Here is a 21582-nt window from a genome sequence, read left to right as displayed (position 1 = left end):
CATGGTTATCCCGCGCATGAACAAGCGAGGCTAGATTATGAGTCCGATGAGGGGTGTTGCTCTAGCTGTACTCGATTGGAATGAAGAAGAGGAGGAGGAAGAGATGCACCAGCACCAAGGGGTTGCTGAAGAAGGAGTTGCTGGTGGTCTGCAGAGATGGCAACTGCAGAGGGGACATGCATGCAGAAGGCCTTGTACACCTCCCAGTACCTCACAGGACTCAGCTTTCGTGACCTGCTTCAGGAGGCTTTGCTTATCAAGGCAGACCCCTGCCTGCTGGACCTGGCACCCATACCATACTAAAAGCAGTGAAAGTGACCTGCTCACTCAACTTTTACACCTCTGGTTCGTTTCAGGCTTCAGAGCGGACATATCAAGGGTGTCGTAGTCAACCACCCACATTCATCAAGCAGCTGAGCAATGCCTTATTTGCCAGGTGAGTCACCATATCTCCTTTCCAGTTGATGTCAACAGTCAGATAGAGAGATATTTGGGATTTGCAGCTCAGGCTAGCTTTCTATAAGGCACTGGATACAGCGAGGGTTATGGCCCTGACAACATCCCAGCTGTGCTCCGGAACTAGCCATGTCCCTAGCCAAGCTGCTCCCAAACAGCTACATCACTGGCATCTACCCAATAATGTGGAAAATTACCCATGTATGTCTTGCCCATAAAAAAACAGGACAAATCTAATCCAGCCAATTACCGCCACATAAGCCCACTCTCAATCATCAGCAAAGTGATGGAAGTTGTCATTGACAGTGATATCAAGTGGCACTTACTCAGCAATGACCTGCTCACCAATGCTCAGTTTGGGTTCCGCCAGGCTACTCAGCTCCAGACCACATAACATGGATAAAGGAGCTGAATTCCAGACATGAAGTAAAAGTGATTGCCCTTGACATCAAGGTAGTATTTGACAGAGTGTAGTATCAAGCTCATGCAAGGAGAAATAATGAACTATATGATGAACGGTTTCGACCGAGGCGGGAGGACTGCACTGTTTTTCTAGATCCACTTCTCCACAGGTTACAACATATATTTGTTACTGATATGGTCAATCATTGACTACTTTTATCCCATAATAATAATACACCAACCAGGTTTCTTTAATAAACCACAAAATTATCAGTTTATTATAAAACAAGACTTAACCAGTATTGAAGCAAAGCAATAACACACAGATTGAAATATGAAAGTTGCCTTTTACCTTTTACCCTCTCACACACACACACACACACACACACACACACACACACACACACACACACACACACACACACACACACACGTTAAGCGAAAAATAAAGAGATTTACGTCCAAATCGTTAATAGGAACATAGGAGCAGGAACAGGCCATTCAGCCCTTCGAGCCTGCTCCGCTATTCAGTACGATCATGGCCGTTCATCCACTTCAATGCCTTTTTCCCACACTATCCTCATATCCCCTTATGTCATTTGTATTTAGAAATCTGTCAATCTCTGCTTTAAGCATACTCAAGGGCTGAGCTTCCACAGCCCACTGGGGTAGAGAATTCCAAAGATTCACAACCCTCTGAGTAAAGAAATTTCTCTTCATCTCTGTCCTAAGTGGCTTCCCCTTATTTCGAAATTGTGTCACCTGGTTCTAGACTGCTCAACCAGGGCAAACATCTTAGCTGCATCTAGCCCATCTACCTTTAAGTATTTTGTAGGTTTCATTGAGATCACCTCTCATTCTTCGAAGCTCTAGAGAATACAGGCCCAGTTTCCCCAATCTTTTTTCATAGGACAGCCCCGCCATCACAGGAACCTTTGTTGCACTCCCTCGATGGTAATAATATCTTTCCTAAGGTAAGGGGACCAAAACTGCACACAGTACTCCAGGTGCAGTCTAACCAAGGTTCTATTCAATTGAAACAAGACTTCACTACTCCTGTACTCAAATCCACTTGCAATAAAGGCTAACATACCATTAGACTTCTTAATTGCTTGCTGCACCTGCATGTTAGCTTTCAGTGACTTTATGACAAGGACACCCAGGTCCCTTTGTACATCTACACTTTCTAATCTCTTACCATTTAAGAAATACTCTGCACATCTATTGCGCCTACCAAAGTGGATAACCTCACATTTTTCCACATTATATTTCATCTGCCATGTTCTTGCCCACTTGCTAAGTCTTTCCAAATCCCCTTGAAGCCACTTTGCATCTTCCTCATAACACACATTCCCACCTAGTTTTGTGTCATCTGTAAACTTGGAAATACTACATTTGGTCCCCATATCCAAATCATTGATATATATTGTGAACAGCTCGGGCCCAAGCACTGATCCCTGCGGTACCCCACTATTCACAGCCTGTTAACCAATCTTTAATCCAAGCCAGTATATTACCTCCTATCCCATGTGCTTTAATTTTGCTAACCAACCTCCTGTTTACTTTATCAAAGGCCTTCTGAAAATCCAAGTATACCGTGCACTGACTCCACTTTATCAGTTCTTTGAGTACCATCCTCAAAAAAACTCCCAAAAGGTTCGTCAAACATGATTTCCCATTCATAACTCCATGTTGATTATGCCCATTCAGATCATTATTATCCAAATGTCCATTTATCTCATCCTTTAGAATAGATTCTAGCATTTTCTCAACAACTGCTGTACGGCTAACAGGTCTGTAATTCCCTGTTTTCTCTCTCCCTCTCTTCTTAAATAGTGGGGTGACATTTGCGACCTACCAATCTGCAGGAACCGGTCCAGAATCTATAGAATTTTGGAAGATGATCACCAATGCATCCACTATCTCCATAGCTACCTCTTTCAATACTCTGGGATGCAGAATATCAAGTCCTGGGGCCTTATCAACCTTCAGCCTCATTAATTTCTCCAATACAACCTTCTTACTAATACTAATTTCCTTCAATTCTTCATTCCACCTGATTCCTTCGATCTCTAATTCTGGGAGATTTATTGTATCTTCCTCACTGAAGACAGGCACAAAGTAATCACTTATCTTCCGGGAGAACAGTGGAGAGGAGCGGACCTGCGGGAAGAACACGGAGCGGGCAGCCGATAAATACATCCTGAGGATTGCGGCTAGAGCACTTACCTTCTGGGAGAGCAGCGGAGAGGTGTCCAGGAGCGCTGGAGTTTGAAAAGAAAATGAGCAGTGACGTCACAGCAAAGCTGAAAGGTGATGGTTGGTTGATGAGTAACTGCTGTTAGGGAATAATTTAAGAAGTATTTAGATGAGCACTTGAAACGCCATAGCATACAAGGCGACGAGCCAAGTGCTGGAAAAATGGGATTAGAATAGATAGATGCTTGATGGCCAGCACAATCACGATGGGCCGAAGGGCCTGTTTCTGTGTTGTATAATGCTATGACTCTTTATGACTCTAATAACTCTAAACAGCTGGGTTAGTACACTACTGTTAGGGTGCGTGTGTAATTAGCTTAATAATAAGGAGCAAGTGAGTAGCTGGTATTTTTTTTGAGTAAGGTTTATTTTAACTAGTGAACTGTATTGATTTTTTAGTTGGATTTATCAGTACTAGTAAGATTTTGTTAATAATTTGAAGCTGTTGTAGTATTGGTAACAGTAGCAAAGGGTTAACTAATAAATAAAGGGTTGCTTCAACCTTGAGAGTGCACCTCCTGTGCACTGTGGGAGCTCCAGGATGCTTCCTGTAACCTTGAAAACCATTTGTGCAGGAAGTGTCATCAATTGAGGCAGCTTGAGCTCCGGGTTTTGGAACTTGAGTGACAGCTGGCAACACTGCAGTGCATTAATGAGGATGAGAGCTTCATGGGTAGCATGTTATCAGATGTGGTCACCCTGCAATTTAAGAGTATGCAGGGAGAGAGGGAATGGGTAACCACCAGACAGTCAAAAAGAATCAGGCAGATAGTGCAGGAGACCCCTGAGTGCATTTCACTCTCCAACAGTTATTCAGTTCTGAATACTGAGGAAAGTGATGCTTCACCTGGGGAGTGCAGCCAGAGCCAGGTCCATGGCAGCACGGGTGGCTCAAATGCACGGGGGGGTGGGGGGGGGGGAGGGGGCGGCGGCACAGGGAAGACTGGAAAAGCCTAAGAGATAGGTGATTCAATAGTCAGGGGACTAGACAGGCATTTCTGTGGCCGTTGACATGAATCCAGGATGGTGTTTTGCCTCCTTGGTGCCAGGGTCAAGGATATCACTGAGCGGCTGCAGAGCATCCTGAATGGGGAGGGTGAACAGCCAGCAATCGTGATCCACATCGCAACCAACGACATAGGTAGAAAGAGGGATATGGTCCTGCAGTCAGAATTTAGGGAGCTAGGTAAGAAATTTATAAGCAGGACCTCAAAAATAGTAATCTCTGGATTACTCCCGGTACCAAGAGCAAGTGAGTATAGAAATCGAAGGATAAGACAGATGAATGCGTGGCTGGAAAGATGGTGCAGGAAGGAGGGCTTTAGATTCCTGGGGCATTGGGACAGGCTCTGGGGAAGATGGGACCTGTACAGGCCGGACGGGTTGCACCTGAACAGAGCCAGGACTGAATTCCTTGCGGGACGTTTTGCTAGTGCTGTTGGGGAGGGTTCAAACTAGTTTGGCAGAGCGATGGGGTCCTGAGGGTCAAAATCAGAAATGAAAATGGAAGGCAGAAAATTAATGGATGAGTCCGGAAGACAGAGGAAACGAGGGTTAGAAAACAAAAAAACGAGTTTGGCTGTACTCAAGGGTATCTATTTCAATGCAAGGACTATAGCAAATAAAGCAGATGAGCTAAGGACACAGACATACACGTGGCAGTATGATATCACAGCTATTACAGAAACATGGCTTAAGGAGGGACAGGAATGGCAGCTCAATGTTCCTGGTTACAGGGTTTTCAGATGCGATAGGGAGGGGGATAAGAAAGTGAGGGAGTGGAAATTTTGGTCAAGGAAACTATTACAGCTGTGAGGAGGGATGATATGTTGGAAGGTTCGTCAAATGAGGCCATATGGATTGAGGTAAAGTAAAAAAAAAAGGGGCAATCACACTGCTGGGAGTGTACTATAGACCCCCCAACCATCAGAGGGAAATAGAAGAGCAGATTTGTAGGCAAATCTCTGAGAAGTGCAAGAACAATAGGGCAGTAATAGTAGGGGATTTTAATTACCCCAATATTAACTGGGATAGTTTTAGTGTGAAAGTAATTGAGGGAGCAGAATTCTTGAGGTGCATTCAGGAGAACTTTTTTGCCCAGTATGTAGTAAGTCCAAAATAGAGGGTGCAGTTTTAGACATAGTTTTAGGAAATGAAGATGGGTAGGTGGAAGGAGTGGCAGTGGGAGAGCATTTTGGTGGTAGTGATCATAATTTAGTCAGTTTTAACATAATTATGGAAAAGGACAGAGATAGAACAGGAATTAGAGTTCTCAATTGGGGCAAGGCTAATTTTACTAAACTGAGGAGTGCTTTCGTGAAAGTGGACTGGAAATAGCTACTTGAAGGTAAATCAGTGTTAGAACAGTGGGAGGCATTCAAAGGGGCGATTCAAGGGGTTCAGGGTGAACATGTTCCCACAAAGAAAAAGGGTGAGGCGGCCAAATCTAGAGCCCCATGAATGTCAAGGAGCCTACAGAGTAAGATAAGGCAGAAAAGGAAAGCTTATGTCCGACACCAAGATCTCAATACTACAGCAAGCCGAGAGGAGTATAGACTGTGAAGGGGTTAAATCAAAAGGAAATTATGAAAGCAAAGAGAGGGCATGAAAGAATATTGGCAAGCAAAATCAAGGTGAACCCAAAGATGTTTTAGCAATACATGAAGAGTAAGAGGGTAACGAAGGAGAGAGTAGGGCCCTTAAAAGACTAAAAAGGTAACCTATGTGTAGGGGCGGAAGATATTGGTATGGTTCTTAATGAATACTTTGTGCCTGTCTTCACAAAAGCGGGGGACGATGCAGATATTGTAGTTAAGGAGGAAGAGTGTGAAGCATTGGATGTGATAAACATAGGGAAAGAGGAAGTATTAATGGGATTAGCATCCTTGAAAGTTTATAAATCACCAGGGCCAGATGAAATGTATCCTAGGCTGTTCAAAGAAGCAAGAGAGGAAATAGCAGAGAGTCTGACCATCATTTTCCAGTCCTCACTGCGTACAGGTGTTGAGCTGGAAGATTGCTAATGTTTAAAAAGGGAGCAAAGGATAGATCGAATAATTACAGGCCAATCAATTTAACCTGAGTAGTGGGAAAATTATTGGAATCTATTCTGAGAGACAGGATAAATTGCCACTTAGAAAGGCTCAGGTTAATCAAGGATAGTCAGCATGGATTTGTGAAGGGAAGATCTTGTTTGACCAACTTGATTGAATTTTTTGAAGAAGTAACAAGGAAGATAGATGAGGGTCGTGCAGTTAAGAACATAAGAACTAGAATCTCTGGAATCAATCTAGTGAACCTCCTCTGAACTGCCTCCAGTGCCACTACATCCCTCCAAGTAAGGGGACCAAAACTCCAGGTGCGGTCTCACTAATGCCTTGTACAGTTACAGCAACACTTCCCTACTTTTATACTCTATTCCTTTAGCAATAAATGCCAAAATTCCATTTGCCTTCCTTATTACCTGCTGTACCTGCATACTAGTTTTCAGCACGAGGACACCCAAATCCCTCTGCACCGAAGAATTCTGAAGTTTCTCTCCATTTAGATAATAATTTGCCTTTCTATTCTTCTGACCAAAATGGATAACCTCACACATATCCACGTTAAACTCCATCTGCCAAATTTTGGCCCATTCGCCTGACCTATCCATATCCATTTGTAAATTTCTTTATTTCTTTATTATTACTTACTATCCTACCTATTTTACTGTCACCTGCAAATTTGGCTATAGTACCTTCTATCCCTGCATCCAAGTGATTAATATAGATTGTAAATAGTTGGGGCCTGAGGACCGAGCCCTGTGGCACCCCACTAGTTACATCTTGCCAACCAGAAAAAGACCCATTTATCCCGACTCTCTGTTTTCTGTTGGTTAGCCAATCCTCTATCCAAGCTAATAAATTGCCCCTAACCCCATGTGATCTTACCTTGTGTATTAACCTTTTGTGCCTTCTGGAAGTCCAGATATACTACATCTACAGGATCCCCATTATCCATTTTGCTTGTTACATCTTCGAGAAGCTCTAGCAAATTAGTCAAACACGATTTACCCTTCATAAAACCATGCTGACTCTGATGGATTGCGTTTTGACTTTCTAAATACCCTGTTATTACTTCCTTAATAGTGGATTCTAACAATTTCCCAACGACAGATGTTAAACTAACCAGTCTATAGTTTCCTACTTTCTGCCTCCCTCCCTTTTTGAATCAGGGCGTTATCTTAGCATTTTTCCAATCCACTGGAACCTTCTACATGGATTTTAGCAAGGCTTTTGACAAGGTCCCATATAGCAGACATGGTTAAAATAATAAAATACCATGGGATCCAGGGAAATGCAGCAAGGTGTTTACCAGACTGATTCCTGGGATGGCGGGACTTATGTATGAGGAGAGATTGAGTCGGTTAGGATTATATTTGCTGGAGTTCAGAAGAGTGAGGGGGGATCTCATAGAAACCTGTAAAATTCTAACAGGACTTGACAGGGTAGATGCAGGAAGGATGTGCCACATAAACATGTTAAAGAATTATCATAATCGGGAACAAGAAAAAACAGTGAATTTATGCCAGTGAGGACAGCTGAGGATGGAAACCACAGTGAAGAGGAGCTGCAGAAGAAGGGAACCTGTAAAATTCTCAGACACATCACCCTCCTGTGTAATTAGCTAACACAGAAATCTTAGGGAGGTTCGGCAGAGTGTTTAATTATCTAACAGACAAACAGAGGAAAGGCCTCGCTACACTGCTAAGAAAGTTTGGGGAAGTGTGTAGGAGCCAGCAGATCACAACTCTTTGGCCATTCATGATGCGGATGTAGGGGAGATCCCACCTATTAAACAAAAGCCATAGCGACTGAGCCCCGATAAATTGGCTCAAGTCCGAGAGGAGATCCAATACATGTTAGACAATGACCTAACTGAACCTAGTCAAAGCAGCTGGAATTCTCCTATTGATGATCAAAGGGAGTCTGTATTGACAATTGAAAAGTTAATAACGTGACCCGAACAGATTTGTACCTGATTCCTCACATTGAAGACTGTATTGACTGAGTAGGCAACTTCACTTACGTCAGTAAAAGTTATTTATTAATAGGAAACTGGCAAGTCCCCATGACTACCCAAGTTAAGGAAATTCCGGCTTTTGTAACACCAGATGGCCTATTTCAGTGCAAAGCCATGTAATTCGGTTTAAAGAATGCCCCAGCAATCTTTCAAAGACTGATGAATCAAGTGGTGGCAGGATTAAATAAACCATTGTGTCGTCTACCTTGATGACCTGCTGATCTATAATGACACCTGGGAAGACCACCAAAATCACTGAAGGGCGTTACTCAAGGGTCTCCAAAACACTAACCTCGTGGCCAACTTAGTTAAAAGCGAGTTTGCTAATGCCAAAGTGACCTATTTGGGACACGTTGTAGGTCAAGGTCAGGTGTTGCCAAGGTCAGTGAAAGTACCAGCCCTGATTGATTTCCCCATTACTAAGACCAATAGAAAGATAATGCAATTCCTGGGAATGTGCGGTTTCTCTAGAAAATTTGTCCCTAATTTCAGTACCCTAACTGCACCTTTGACTGACCTATTAAAGAAAAATGTTAAGATAGTGTGGTCGGACTGTTCCAGATGGCTTTCGAGAAATTGAAGGCTATTCTAGCAAATGAACCTGTATTAGCAGCACCAAACTTTAACAGATCCTTTAAGGTGGCTGTTGATGCGAGCGATGTGGGTGTAGGGGCCATCTTGCTCCAAGAAGATGACTCAGGTATTGAGAGACCAGTTGGCTACTGCAAAAAAAAAAGTGTAAATATTTCACCATGGAAAAGGAAGCATTGGGACTTCTCTTCAACATTTTGAGTTATATGTTAGTAATAGGCACAGAGAAATTTGAATATGCACTGACTACACCCCTTAACTTTCCTAGAGAAGTTCAAAGTTAACGACGCCAGGTAGTTCAGATGAAGTTTCCTCCTCCAACCGTTTAACTTAAAAGTCATGCACATTGCTGGAAAAAATAATGTCATTGCAGACCCACTGTCCAGAGTTGCACAGACAATATGCTATCAGCAAGCTGTGGAAAGCCTAGAGGCAGTGACTGAGGAATACAGATGAATGAATGCGTGTGAATGTTTACAATTGTGTTTTACTTCTCTTTCTTTCTATGATTAAAAAAAAAAGGAATACCAAGGAATTTCATGTTTTTATTTTTTTTCTGGAAGGTGTCGCACCCACTCAAGGAGAGATTATGAATTATGTAATGAACTTATGCAACAAACCCTAAATGGACACTTTTCCTGCAAAACAAAATGGAGTTGAGAGGTCAGGTGAACTTAACCCGTACTGCTAATACACATGGAAACTGCAAGAACTTTAAGCCAATCTTCATGTCTGGACAAGCATTGGAGAAGGCATTAAAATGTAAATGACTGATTCTGTGTTAATGAATTGGGTTAACAATGGCATTCCAGACTTGGTGACTCCAAATTCAAACTCAAAAGAATGGGTGTGAAAAAACTCCACTTTTTCAAGAATGGAATGAAGACGAGTGACACCTCGACCCCATTGTCCAACAATGGCCTCACTGTCAGACCCCATTTATGAGAAAAATGAGAGAGAACCTCTGGTCACATGACAGAAACCAGGTTTCTGATAAGGAGCATAATAAAGGTATATGCTAGGTAGACAATGCCAGAAGAGAGCGAGAGAGATCCATCGATGTCATTGAAGAGACAGGAACCTGCATAAGATTACAGGTTTGCACTACATGTAGGCAGCAACTGGAGTTCGGCCTTGACCTCCCTATCTGAGAAATCGTTCCAGGGCTTTGCTATTAACCTTTGGCTGGAATATGACAGCAGTCTACAGTAGCTCATTTGTCTTCCTAAACCTCCCAAGTCTGTTTTCGGTGAACAAGGGAAAAAAATACAGGCCTTCACTGTTTCACATCTTCACCCCGGGGAAACACAAGTTTACCAGAGGATTCTTTTTTTAAAAATCATCAGACCTTTGAATCGATATTTTTTCTTGCGAGTGTGCGAGAGTGGGTGAAGTTGAGTACATTTTCGGGTGTTGTATAATAAAGTTATCTTTCTTTAAAACTTACGAGAAAACCTGTCATTTGTCTGTTAACCATTAAAACGTTCAGGGCATCGAGTCATAGAGTTCTACAGCACAGAAACAGGCACTTCGGCCCATCGTGTCCATTCCGGCCATCAAGCGCCTATCCTAATCCCATTTCCCAGCGCTTGGCCCATAGTCTTGCATGCAATGGTGTTTCAAGTGCTCATCTAAATATCTCTTAAATATTGTGAGGGTTCCTGCCTCTACCACCCCTTCAGGCAATGTGTTCCAGATTCCAACCACCCTCTGGATGAAAGTTTTTTTTCCTCGAATCCCCTCTAAACCCCCTGCCCCTTACCTTACATCTGTGCCCCCTGATTATTGACATATCCTCTAAGGGAAAAAGTTTCTTCTTATCTACCCTTTCTTTGCCCCTCATAATTTTGTATACCTCAATCAGGGCCCCCCTCAGCCTTCTCTGCTCTAATTAAAACAACCCAGGACGATCCAGTCTCTCTTCATAGCTGAAATGCTCCAGCCCAGGCAACATCCTGGTGAATCTCCTCTGCACCCTCTCCAGTGCAATCACATCCTTCCTATAGTGTGGCGACCAGAACTGTACACAGTACTCCAGCTGTGGCCTAACTAGCATTTTATACAGCTCCATCATAACCTCCCTGCTTTTATATTCTATGCGTTGGCTAATAAAGGCAAGTATCCCATATGCCTTCCTAACCACCTTATCTACCTTCAGTGATCTATGGACAAATACACCAAGGTCCCTCTGACCCGCTGTACTTCCTAGGGTCCTACCATCCATTGTATGTTCCCTTGCCTTGTTAGTCCTCCCAAAATGCATCACCTCACACTTCTCAGGATTAAATTCCATCTGCCACTGCCCATTTATATTGTCCTGTAATTCTGAGGCTTTCCTCCTCACTATTTACGACACCAACAATTTTCGTGTCATCTGCGAACTTACTGACCATACCTCCTATATTCACGTCTAAATCATTAATGTATACTATAAAAAGCAAGGGTCCCAGCACAAATCCCTGTGGTACACCACTGGTCGCAGGCTTCCAAGTGCAAAAACAACCCTCTGCCTCCTGCCACTAAGCCAATTTTGGATCCAGTTTGCCAAATTGCCCTGGATCCCATGGGCTCTTACCTTCTTGACCAATCTGCCATGCGGGGCCTTATCAAAAGCCTTACTGAAGTCCGTGTAGACTATATCAACTGCATTACCCTCATCTATACACCTAAGTCACCTCCTCAAAAAGTTCAGTTAAATTTGTTAGACATGATCTCCCCTGACAAAGCCATGCTAACTATCCTTGATTAATCCCCGCCTCTCCAAGTGAAGATTAATCTTGTCCCTCAGGATAAAACACATCTAAAAAAAATGCTGTCTTTTTTCAGTTGAAGGGTGAAAAAGTGGAAACCATTCCATCATCTCCCCTATCCATAACAGTGGCAGAAAGGAACCCTAGCAAAATTGAAATCAATATGAATTGGGGAAAACTCTCCACCTGTTGGAGTCATACCTAGCACAGAGTTGTGGTAGTTGGAGGATAATCATCTCAGACCCAGGATATCGCTGCAGGAGTTCCTCAGGGTAGTGTCCTTGGCCCAACCATCTTCAGCCGTTTTGTCAATGACCTTCTCTCCCATATAAGGTCAGAAGTGGGGATGTTCGCTGATGATTGCAGTGTTCAGTACTATTCGCAAATCCTCAGATACTGAATCAATCCGTGCTTGCATGCAGCCAGACCTGGAAAACATTCAGTCTTGCGCTGATAAGTAGAAAGTAACATTTGCACCACACAAATGCTAAGCAATTACCATCTCCAACAAGAGAGAATCTGACCATCTTCCCTTGATGTTCAACAGCATTACCATCACTGAATTCCCCCACCTTCAACATCCCTGAGGTTACCCTTGACCAGAAACTTAACTGGATCAGCCATATAAATACAAGGCTACAAGAAAGGTCAGAGACTGGAAATTCTGCAGTGAGTAACTTACCTCCTGACTCCCCAAAGCCTGTCCGCAGTCTACAAGGCAGATATCAGGAGTGTGATGGAATATGCTCCATTTGCCAACAACACTGAAGAAGATCAATACCGTCCAGAACAAAGCAGCCCATTTGATCGGCGTCCCATTCACCACCTTAAGTTCACTCATTCCACGATCAGCGCATAGTGGCAGCTGTGTATACCATCTATAAGTTGCACTGCAGCAACTTGCCAAGCCACTTTCGTCAGCACCTTCAAAACCTGTAACCTCTACCAGCTCGAATAACAAGGGCAGCATTCGAATGCAACATCACCTTCAGGTTCCCCTCCAAGTCACCCATCATGCTGACTTGAAGATATATTGCCGTTCCTTCACTCTTGTTGCTAGGGTAAAAGCCTCCCTCCCTAGCAGCACTGCTACACCACATGGACTGCTGTTGAAGAAGCCTGCTCACCACCACCTTCTCAAGGGCAATTAGGGATGGGCAACAACTGCTAGCCTTGTCAGCAACGCTCACATCCCATGAATGAAAAAGGTAATCATTTAATACGTCAACTGCCCTGTGCCTGCACGCGTAGGTCTCCTTTTTGGTCCTGATTCGGCCCCACCCTTCCTTTTACTACCTTCTTACTATTTGTACACTTATAGAAGATTTTTGGATTCCCTTTTATGCTAGCTAGCTGTCAGTCACTTCTCATATTCTCTCTTTGCCTCTCTGATTTCCTTTTTCACTTCCCCTCTGAACTTTCTATTGTCAGCTTGATTTTCACTTGTATTACCAACCTGACATCTGTCATATGCCCCTTCTTCCGGTTTCATTTTATTCTTCACCTCTTTTTTCATCCAGGGAGTTTTGGCTTTAATTGAGCTGTTTTTCTCCTTCATGGGAATTTTCCTCGATTGTACCCTCACCATCTCTTTAAAGGTAGCCCATTGTTCCATTACCATCTTGTCTGTCAATCTTTGATTCCATTTTACCTGGGGCAGATCTGTTCTCATCCCACTGAAACTGGCCTTCCTCCAATCTAGTATTTTTTACTTTAGATTGCTCCTTGCCCTTTTCCGTGGCTAACCTAAACCTTATGCTATTTTGATCACTGTCCCCCAAATGTTTCCCAGCTGACACTTGATCCACTTGGACCACCTCATTCCTCAGAACCAGATCCAGTAATGTTCACTGTCTCATTGGGCTGGAAACATACTGATCAAGAAAATTCTCCTGAATATACTTCAGAAACTCTTCCCCCTCTCTGTCCTTTAGACTATGACGATCCCAGACCAGATCAGGGTAATTAAAGTTCCTATTATCACTACTCTGTAGCTTTTTGTACCTCTCTGTAATTTCCCTGGAAATTTACTCCTCTAATACTTTCCCACCAGATGGTGGCCTATAGAATATACCCAGTAGTGCAATGGTACCTCTATTGATTCTTAACTCTAACCAAATAGATTGTGTCCTTGACCCCTCTATTTCCAGCACTGTAATATTTTTGTTAATAATTACAGCCAACCCTCCTCACTTCATTTCTTCCCTATCTTTCCTGAACACCTTGTGTCCAGTGAATAGTTAGTACCCAATCCTGCCCATATTTAAGCCAGGTCTCCTTTATTACACAGCATCATATTCTGATGTGGCTCTTTGCGCCTGCAGCTCGCCAATCTTTTTTACCATGCCACGTACGTTTACAGACACACACTGTAAACCTAAATTAAATAGTATTGCATTATCTTAGTCTGATCCCACCTAGTACCTTACTGTTCCTTACTGTTGTGCTATCCATTTCTCCCAATTCTTTGAGTACCTTGTTAAGCCTTCCCATTACGACGTCCTGGTTCCCATCCCCCTGCTAATTTAGTTTAAACGATCTGGAACAGCACAGGACATTGGTACCAATGACAAAGGCAGAAAGAGGGATGAGGTCCTGCAACAAGAATTTAGGGAGCGAGGTAGCAGATTAAAAAGCAGGACCTCAAAGGTTGTAATCTCTGGATGACTCGTGGTGCCACATGCTAGTAAGTAAAGGAATAGGAGGACAGAGCAGATGAATGCGTGGCTCAAGAGATGGTGCAGGAAGGAGGGCTTTAGATTCCTGGATCACTGGGTCTGTTACTGGTGAAGGTGGGATCTGTACAAGTTGGATGGGTTGCATCTGAACCGGAACGGGACCAACATCCTTGCTGGGAGGTTTGCTAGTGCTGTTGGGGGGCAGTTTAAACTAATTTGGCAGGGGGATGGGATACAGTGCGGAGGTACAGTAGGGGGTGATGTACAATCAAATATAGAAGAGAAACTAAGTCAGTCTGGAAGGCAGAGCAAATGTAGATCTGTGAAGGCACAAGCGAATAATGCAAGGCTGGATTTTATCTATTTTAACGCAAGGGTGTTAAATTGAGGGTGTTTATTAACACATGGGAATATGATATTATTGCTATCATAGAGACATGGTTGAGGGAAGGGCAGGATTGGCAGCTCAATATACCAGGGTATAGAATCTTCAGGTGTGATAGGGGAAGATGTAAAAGAGGAGGTGGCATTGCACTGTTGATTAAGGAGTCAATTACTGCAGTAAGGAGGGATGATATCTCAGAAGGTTCCTCAAATGAGGCCATATGGGTAGAACTTAAAAACAAAAAGGGGGCAATCACTTGACTGGGAGTGTACTACAGGCCTCCAAACAGTCAGGGAGAGATAGAGGAGCAGATATGTAGGCAAATCTCAGAGAGGTGTAAAAATAATAGGGTAATAATAGTAAGGGATTTCAACTTCCCCAATATTAGAGGGGAGAGTATTAGTACAAAAGGCTTAAAGGGGGCGGAATTCTTAAAGTGCATTCAGGAGAGCTTTTTGAGCCAGCACGTTGATAGTCCTACAAGAGGAGGGGCAGTACTGGACCTAATCCTAGGGAATGAAGCCAGACAGGTTGTAGTGGGGGAGCATTTTGGGGATAGTGGCCATAACTTAGTAAGATTTAAGGTAGTTACGGAAAAGGACAAAGAAGGACCGGAAATAAAGGTACTGAATTGGAGGGAGGCAGATTTCAATATGATAAAACAGGATCTGGCCAAAGTGGACTGGGAGCGGCTTCGTGTAGGAAAGTCTACATCAGACCAGTGGGAGTCATTCAGAAAGGAAATAATGAGAGTTCAGGTCCAACATGTTCCTGTAAAGGTGAAGAGTGGGACCAACAAGTCCAGGGAACCCTGGATGTCAAGGGATATAGAGGATTGGATAAAGAAAAAAAGGAGGCTTATGGCAGATTCAGAGGGCTGAAAACAGCAGAGGCCCTAGAGGAGTATAGAAAGTGGGGGGGTACTTAAAAAAGTAATCAGGAATGCTGAGGGGGCATGAAAAAACTCCTTAATGAGCAGGGCTCATTAAGGACCAAAGTGGCAATCTGTTTGTGGAGCCGGAGGACAATGGTGAGATTTTATATGATTGCTTTTCATCTGTGTTCACTATGGAGGAGGTCGATGCAGGTGTAGAGATCAGGGAGGGGGGTTGTGATATACTTGGACAAATTAGCATTGCAAGGGAGGAAGTATTAGCTGTTTTAGCGGGCTTAAAAGTGGATAAATCCCCAGGCCCAGATGAGATGTATCCCAGGCTGCTATGTGAGGCAAGGGAGGAGATAGCAGGGGCTCTGACACAAATTTACAAATCCTCTCTGGCCACAGGAGAGGTACCAGAGGACTGGAGGACAGCGAATGTGGTACCATTATCCAAGAAGGGTAGCAGGGATAAACCAGGTAATTATAGGCCAGTGAGGCTAATGTCAGTGGTAGGGAAACGGTTGGAAAAAAATTCTGAGGGACAGGGTTAATCTCCACTTGGAGAGGCAGGGATTAATCAGGGATAGTCAGTAAGGCTTTGTCAGGGAATTGAGTTTTTCGAGGAGGTGACTAGATGTGTGGATTAGGGTAAAACAGTTGATGTAGTTTACATGGACTTCAGTAAGGCTTTTGATAAGGTCCCGCATGGGAGATTGGTCAAGAAGGTAAGAGCCCATGGGATCCAGGGCAATTTGGCAAATTGGATCCAAAATTGGCTTAGTGGCAGGAGGTCGAGGGTTGTTTTTGCGAATGGAGGCCTGTGACCAGTGGTGTGCCGCAGGAATCATAGAAACATAGAAAATAGGAGCAAGAGTAGGCCATTCGGCCCTTCAAGCCTGCACCGCCATTCAATACGATCATGGCTGATCATCCAAACTCAGTTCCCTGTTCCCGTTTGTCCCCGTATCCATTGATCCCTTTAGCCCGAAGAACTATATCTAAATCTTTCCTGAATATGTTTAATGATTTGGCCTCAACTGCTTTCTGTGGTAGAGAACTCCACAGGTTCACGACTCTCTGGGTGAAGAAATCCCTCTTCATTTCAGTACTATATGGCTTACCCCTTTTGATTGTGACCCCTCGTCCTGGACTCCTTCCTGGATTTAGTCTGCCCAGTCCTGTTAGAATTTTGTAGGTTTCTATGAGATCACCTCTCATTCTTCTAAACTCTAGCAAATACAAGCCTAATCGATCCAATCTCTCTTCATTCGTCAGCTCTGCTGTCCCAGGAATCAGTCTGGTGAACCTTCGCTGCACTCCCTGCATAGCAAGAGCATCCTTCCTCAGATAAGGAGACCAAAATTGTACACAATATTCCAGATGTGGTCTCACCAAGGCCTTGTATAATTGCGGCAGGTTTTCCTTGCTCCTGTACTTGAATCCTCTCGCTATGAAGGCCAACATACCATTTGCCTTCTTAACTGCCTGCTGCACCTGCATGCTTACTTATAGCGACTGGTGCACAAGGACATCCAGGTCTCGCTGCACCTCGCCCTTTCCCAATCTATCGCCATTCAGATAATAATCTGCCTTTCTGTTTTTGCCACCAAAGTGGATAACCTCACATTTATCCACATTATACTGCATCTGCCATGTATTTGCCCACTCACTCAAGCTGTGCAAATCACACTGGAGCTTCTCTGCATCCTCCTCACAGCTCACACTCCCACCCAGCTTTGTGTCATCTGCAAACTTAGATATATTACATTTAATTCCCTCATCTATATCAGTAATATGTATTGTGAATAGCTGGGGTCGTAGCACTGATCCCTGTGGTACCCCAGTAGTAACTGCCTGCCACTCTTGGAAAAAGACCCATCAATTCCTAGGCACCGGAAATGACAACGGCAAACCCAGCTCTGTCGACCCTGCAAAGTCCTCCTTACTAACATCTGGGGGCTTGTGCCAAAGTTGGGAGAGCTGTCCCACAGACTAGTCAAGCAACAGCCTGACATAGTCATACTCACGGAATCATACCTTACAGACAATGTCCCAGACGCCGCCATCACCATCCCCGGGTATGTCCTGTCCCACTGGCAGGACAGACCCACCAGAGGTGGCGGGACAGTGGTATACAGTAGGGAGGGAGTTGCCCTGGGAGTCCTCAACATCAACTCCGGACCCCATGAAGTCTCATGGCATCAGGTCAAACATGGGCAAGGTAACCTCCTACTGATTACCACCTACTGCCCTCCCTCAGCTGATGCCTCAGCACTCCTCCATGTTGAACACCATTTGGAGGAAGCGCTGAGGGTGGAAAGTGCGCAAAATGTACTCTGGGTGGGGGACTTCAGTGTCACCACCAGTAGCACCACTACTGACCGAGCTGGCCAAGTCCTCAAGGACATAGCTGCTAGACTGGGTCTGTGGCAGGTGGTGAGGGAACCAACATGAGGGAAAAACATACTTGACCTCGACCTCACCAATCTGCCTGCCAGATGCTTCTGTCCATGACAGTATTGGTAGGAGTGACCACCGTACAGTCGTTGTGGAAACGAAGTCCCGCCTTCACATTGAGGATAGCATCCATCGTGTTGTGTGGCACTATCACCGTGCTAAATGGGATAGATTTCGAACAGATCTAGAAATGCATAAATGGGCATCCATGAGGCGCTGTGGACCATCCGCAGCAGCAGAATTGTACTCAACCACAATCTGTAACCTCATGGCCCGGCATATCCCCCACTCTACCATTACCATCAAGCCAGGAGACCAAGCCTGGTTCAATGAAGAGTGCAGGAGAGCATGCCAGGAGCCGCACCAGTCAATATCTCAAAATGAGGTGTCAACCTGGTGAAGCTACAACACAGGACTATCTGTGTGCCAAAGTGCGTAAGCAGCATGCGATAGACAGAGCTAAGCGATCCCATAACTAACGGATCAGATCTAAGCTGTGCAGTCCTGCCACATCCAGCCATGAATGGTGGTGGACAATTAAACAACTAACTGGAGGAGGTGGCTCCACAAATATCCCCATCCACAATGATGGGGGAGCCTAGCACATCAGTGCGAAAGATAAGGCTGAAGCATTTGCAACAATCTTCAGCCAGAAGTGCCGAATTGATGATCCATCTCGGCCTCCTCCTGAAGTTCCCAGCATCACAAATGCCAGACTTCAGCCAATTCGATTCACTCCGCGTGATATCAAAAAACAACTGAAGGCACTGGATACTGCAAAAGCTATGGGCCCTGACAATATTCCGGCAATAGTACTGAAGACCTGTGCTCCAGAACTTGCCGCGACCCGAGCCAAGCTGTTCCAGTACAGCTACAGCACTGGCATCTACCCTGCAATGTGGAAATTTGCCCAGGTATGTCCTGTACACAAAAAGCAGGACAAGTCCAACCCGGCCAATTACCGCCCACTCTCAATCATCAGTAAAGTGATGGAAGGTGTCATCAACAGTGCCATCAAGCGGCACTTGCTTAGCAATAACCTGCTCAGTGACGCTCAGTTTGGGTTCCGCCAGGACCACTCAGCACCTGACCTCATTACAGCGTTGGTTCAAACATGGACAAAAGTGCTGAACTCAAGGGGTGAGGTGAGAGTGACTGCCCTTGACATCAAGGCAGCATTTGACCGAGTATGGCATCAAGGAGCCCGAGCAAAACTGAGGTCAATGGGAATCAGAGGGAAAACCCTCCGCTGGCTGGAGTCATACTGAGCACAAAGGAAGATGGTTCTGGTTGTTGGAGGTCAATTATCTGAGCTCCAGGACGTCACTGCAGGAGTTCCTCAGGGTAGTATCCCTGGCCCAACCATCTTCAGCTGCTTCATCAATGACCTACCTTCAATCATAAGGTCAGGAGTGGGGATGTTCTCTGATGATTGCACAATGTTCACCATTCGTGACTCCTCAGACACTGAAGCAGTCCGTGTAGAAATGCAGCAAGACCTGGATAATATCCAGGCTTGGGCTGATAAGTGGCAAGCAACATTCGCGCCACTCAAGTGCCAGGCAATGACCACCCCCAACAAGAGAGAATCTGACCATCTCCCCTTGACATTCAACGGCATTACCATCTCTGAATCCCCCATTATCAACATCCTAGGGGCTACCATTGACCAGAAACTGAACTGGAGCAGCCATATAAATACTGTGGCTACAAGAGCAGGTCAGAAGCTAGGAATCCTGAGGCGAGTAACTCACCTCCTGACTCCCCAAAGCCTGTCCACCATCTAAAAGGCACAAGTCAGGAGTGTGATGGAATACTCTCCAATTGCCTGGATGGGTACAGCTCCAACAACACTCAAGAAGCTTGACACCATCCAGGACAAAGCAGCCCGCTTGATTGGCACCCCATCTACAAACATTCATTCCCTCGCCACCGATGCACAGTGGCAGCAGTGTGCCATCTACAAGATGCACTGCAGCAATGCACCAAGGTTCCTTCGACAGCACCTTCCAAACCCGCGACCTCGACCAACTGGAAGGACAAGGGCAGCAAATGCATGGGAACACTACCACCTGCAAGTTCCCCTCCAAGTCACACACCATCCTGACTTGGAGCTATATCGCCGTTCCTTCACTGTTGCTGGATCAAAATCCTGGAACTCCCTTCCTAACAGCACTGTGGGTATACTGACCCCAAATGGACTGCAGCGGTTCAAGAATGCAGCTCACCACCACCTTCTCAAGGGCAATTAGGGATGGGCAATAAATGCTGGCCTAGCCAGTGACGCCCACATCCCTGAATGAATTTTAAAAAAAATTCCTACTCTTTGTTTCCTGTCTGCCAACCAGTTCTCTGTCCATGTCAGTACCTTATCCCCAATCCCAAGTGCTGTAATTTTGCACGCTAACCTTTTATTTGGGATCTTATTGAAAGCCTTCTGAAAGTCCAAATACACCACATCCACTGGTTGTCCCTTATCTATTCTACCAGTTACATCCACAAAAAACTCCAGCAGATTTGTCAAGCATGATTTCCCTTTCGTAAATCCATGTTGACTTTGTCCGATCCTATTATTGTTTTCTAAGTGCTCAGCTATTACATCTTTTATAATGGACTCTAGCATTTTCCCCACTACTGATATCAGGCTAACCTGTCTATTATTCCCTGTTTTCTCTCCACCTCCTTCTTTAAATAGTTGGGTGACATTAGCTCCCCTCCAATCCATTGGAACTGTTCCAGAGTCTATAGAATTTTGAAAAATGGCCATCAATGCATCTACTATTTCTAGGGCCACTTCCTTAAGTACTCTGGGATGGAGATTATCAGGCCCTGGGGATTTATCGGCCTTCAATCCCATCAATTTCACTCACACCATTTCCCTACTCATACTGATTTCATACAGTTCCTCCTTCTCACTAGACCCTATGTTCCCCAACATTTCTGGAAGGTAATTTGTGCCCTCCTTTGTGAAGACAGAACCAAAGTATGTATTTAATTGGTCTGCCATTTCTTTGTTCCCCACTATAAATTCCCCCGTTTCTGACTGTAAGGGACCCACATTTGTCTTCACAAATCTTTTTCTCTTCACATATCGATAGAAGCTTTTACAGTCAGTTATTATGTTTTGTGCAAGCTTACTGTCATACTCCATTTTCCTCTTCTTAATCAATCCCTTTGTCCTCCTTTGCTGAATTCTAAACTGCTCCCAATCCTCAGGTTTGCTGGATCGGTGCTGGGACCCTTGCTGTTTGTAGTGTACGTTGATGATTTAGACATGAATATAGGAGGTATGATCAGTATGTTCGCAGATGACACGAAAATTGGTGGTGTCGTAAATTGTGAGAAGGAAAGCCTTAGATTACAGGACGATATAGATGGGCTGGTAAGATGGGCAGAGCAGTGGCAGATGGAATTTAATCCTGAGAAATGTGATGTGATGCATTTTGGGAGGACTAACAAGGCAAGGGAATATACAATGGATGGTAGGACCCTAGGAAGTACAGAGGTTAGGAGGGACCTTGGTGTACTTGTCCATAGATCACTGAAGGCAGCAGCACAGCTGGATAAGGTGGCGAGGAAGACATATGGGATACTTGCCTTTGTTAGCCAATGCATAGAATATAAGAGCAGGGAGGTTATGATGGAGCTGTATAAAACGCTAGT

General features: G+C 44.5%; 1 protein-coding gene across 1 annotated transcript in view; it reads left to right on the top strand.

Moving 5' to 3' along the window:
* The window catches only part of LOC137367180 (dynein axonemal heavy chain 8-like), a 2531605-nt gene that overhangs the window by 44752 nt on the left and 2465271 nt on the right, over positions 1 to 21582 (top strand). The window contains exons 3-9 of the mRNA XM_068028616.1: positions 66 to 206; positions 357 to 436; positions 3007 to 3127; positions 8740 to 8878; positions 9333 to 9367; positions 13312 to 13480; positions 15562 to 15669. Of these exons, the coding sequence (XP_067884717.1) occupies positions 66 to 206; positions 357 to 436; positions 3007 to 3127; positions 8740 to 8878; positions 9333 to 9367; positions 13312 to 13480; positions 15562 to 15669 (793 nt within the window). The remainder of the gene's footprint in view (positions 1 to 65; positions 207 to 356; positions 437 to 3006; positions 3128 to 8739; positions 8879 to 9332; positions 9368 to 13311; positions 13481 to 15561; positions 15670 to 21582) is intronic.

This window comes from Heterodontus francisci, chromosome 3, assembly GCF_036365525.1.
Source record: "Heterodontus francisci isolate sHetFra1 chromosome 3, sHetFra1.hap1, whole genome shotgun sequence".
Lineage (NCBI taxonomy): Eukaryota > Metazoa > Chordata > Chondrichthyes > Heterodontiformes > Heterodontidae > Heterodontus > Heterodontus francisci.
This window is presented reverse-complemented; position numbering and strand designations above follow the sequence as displayed.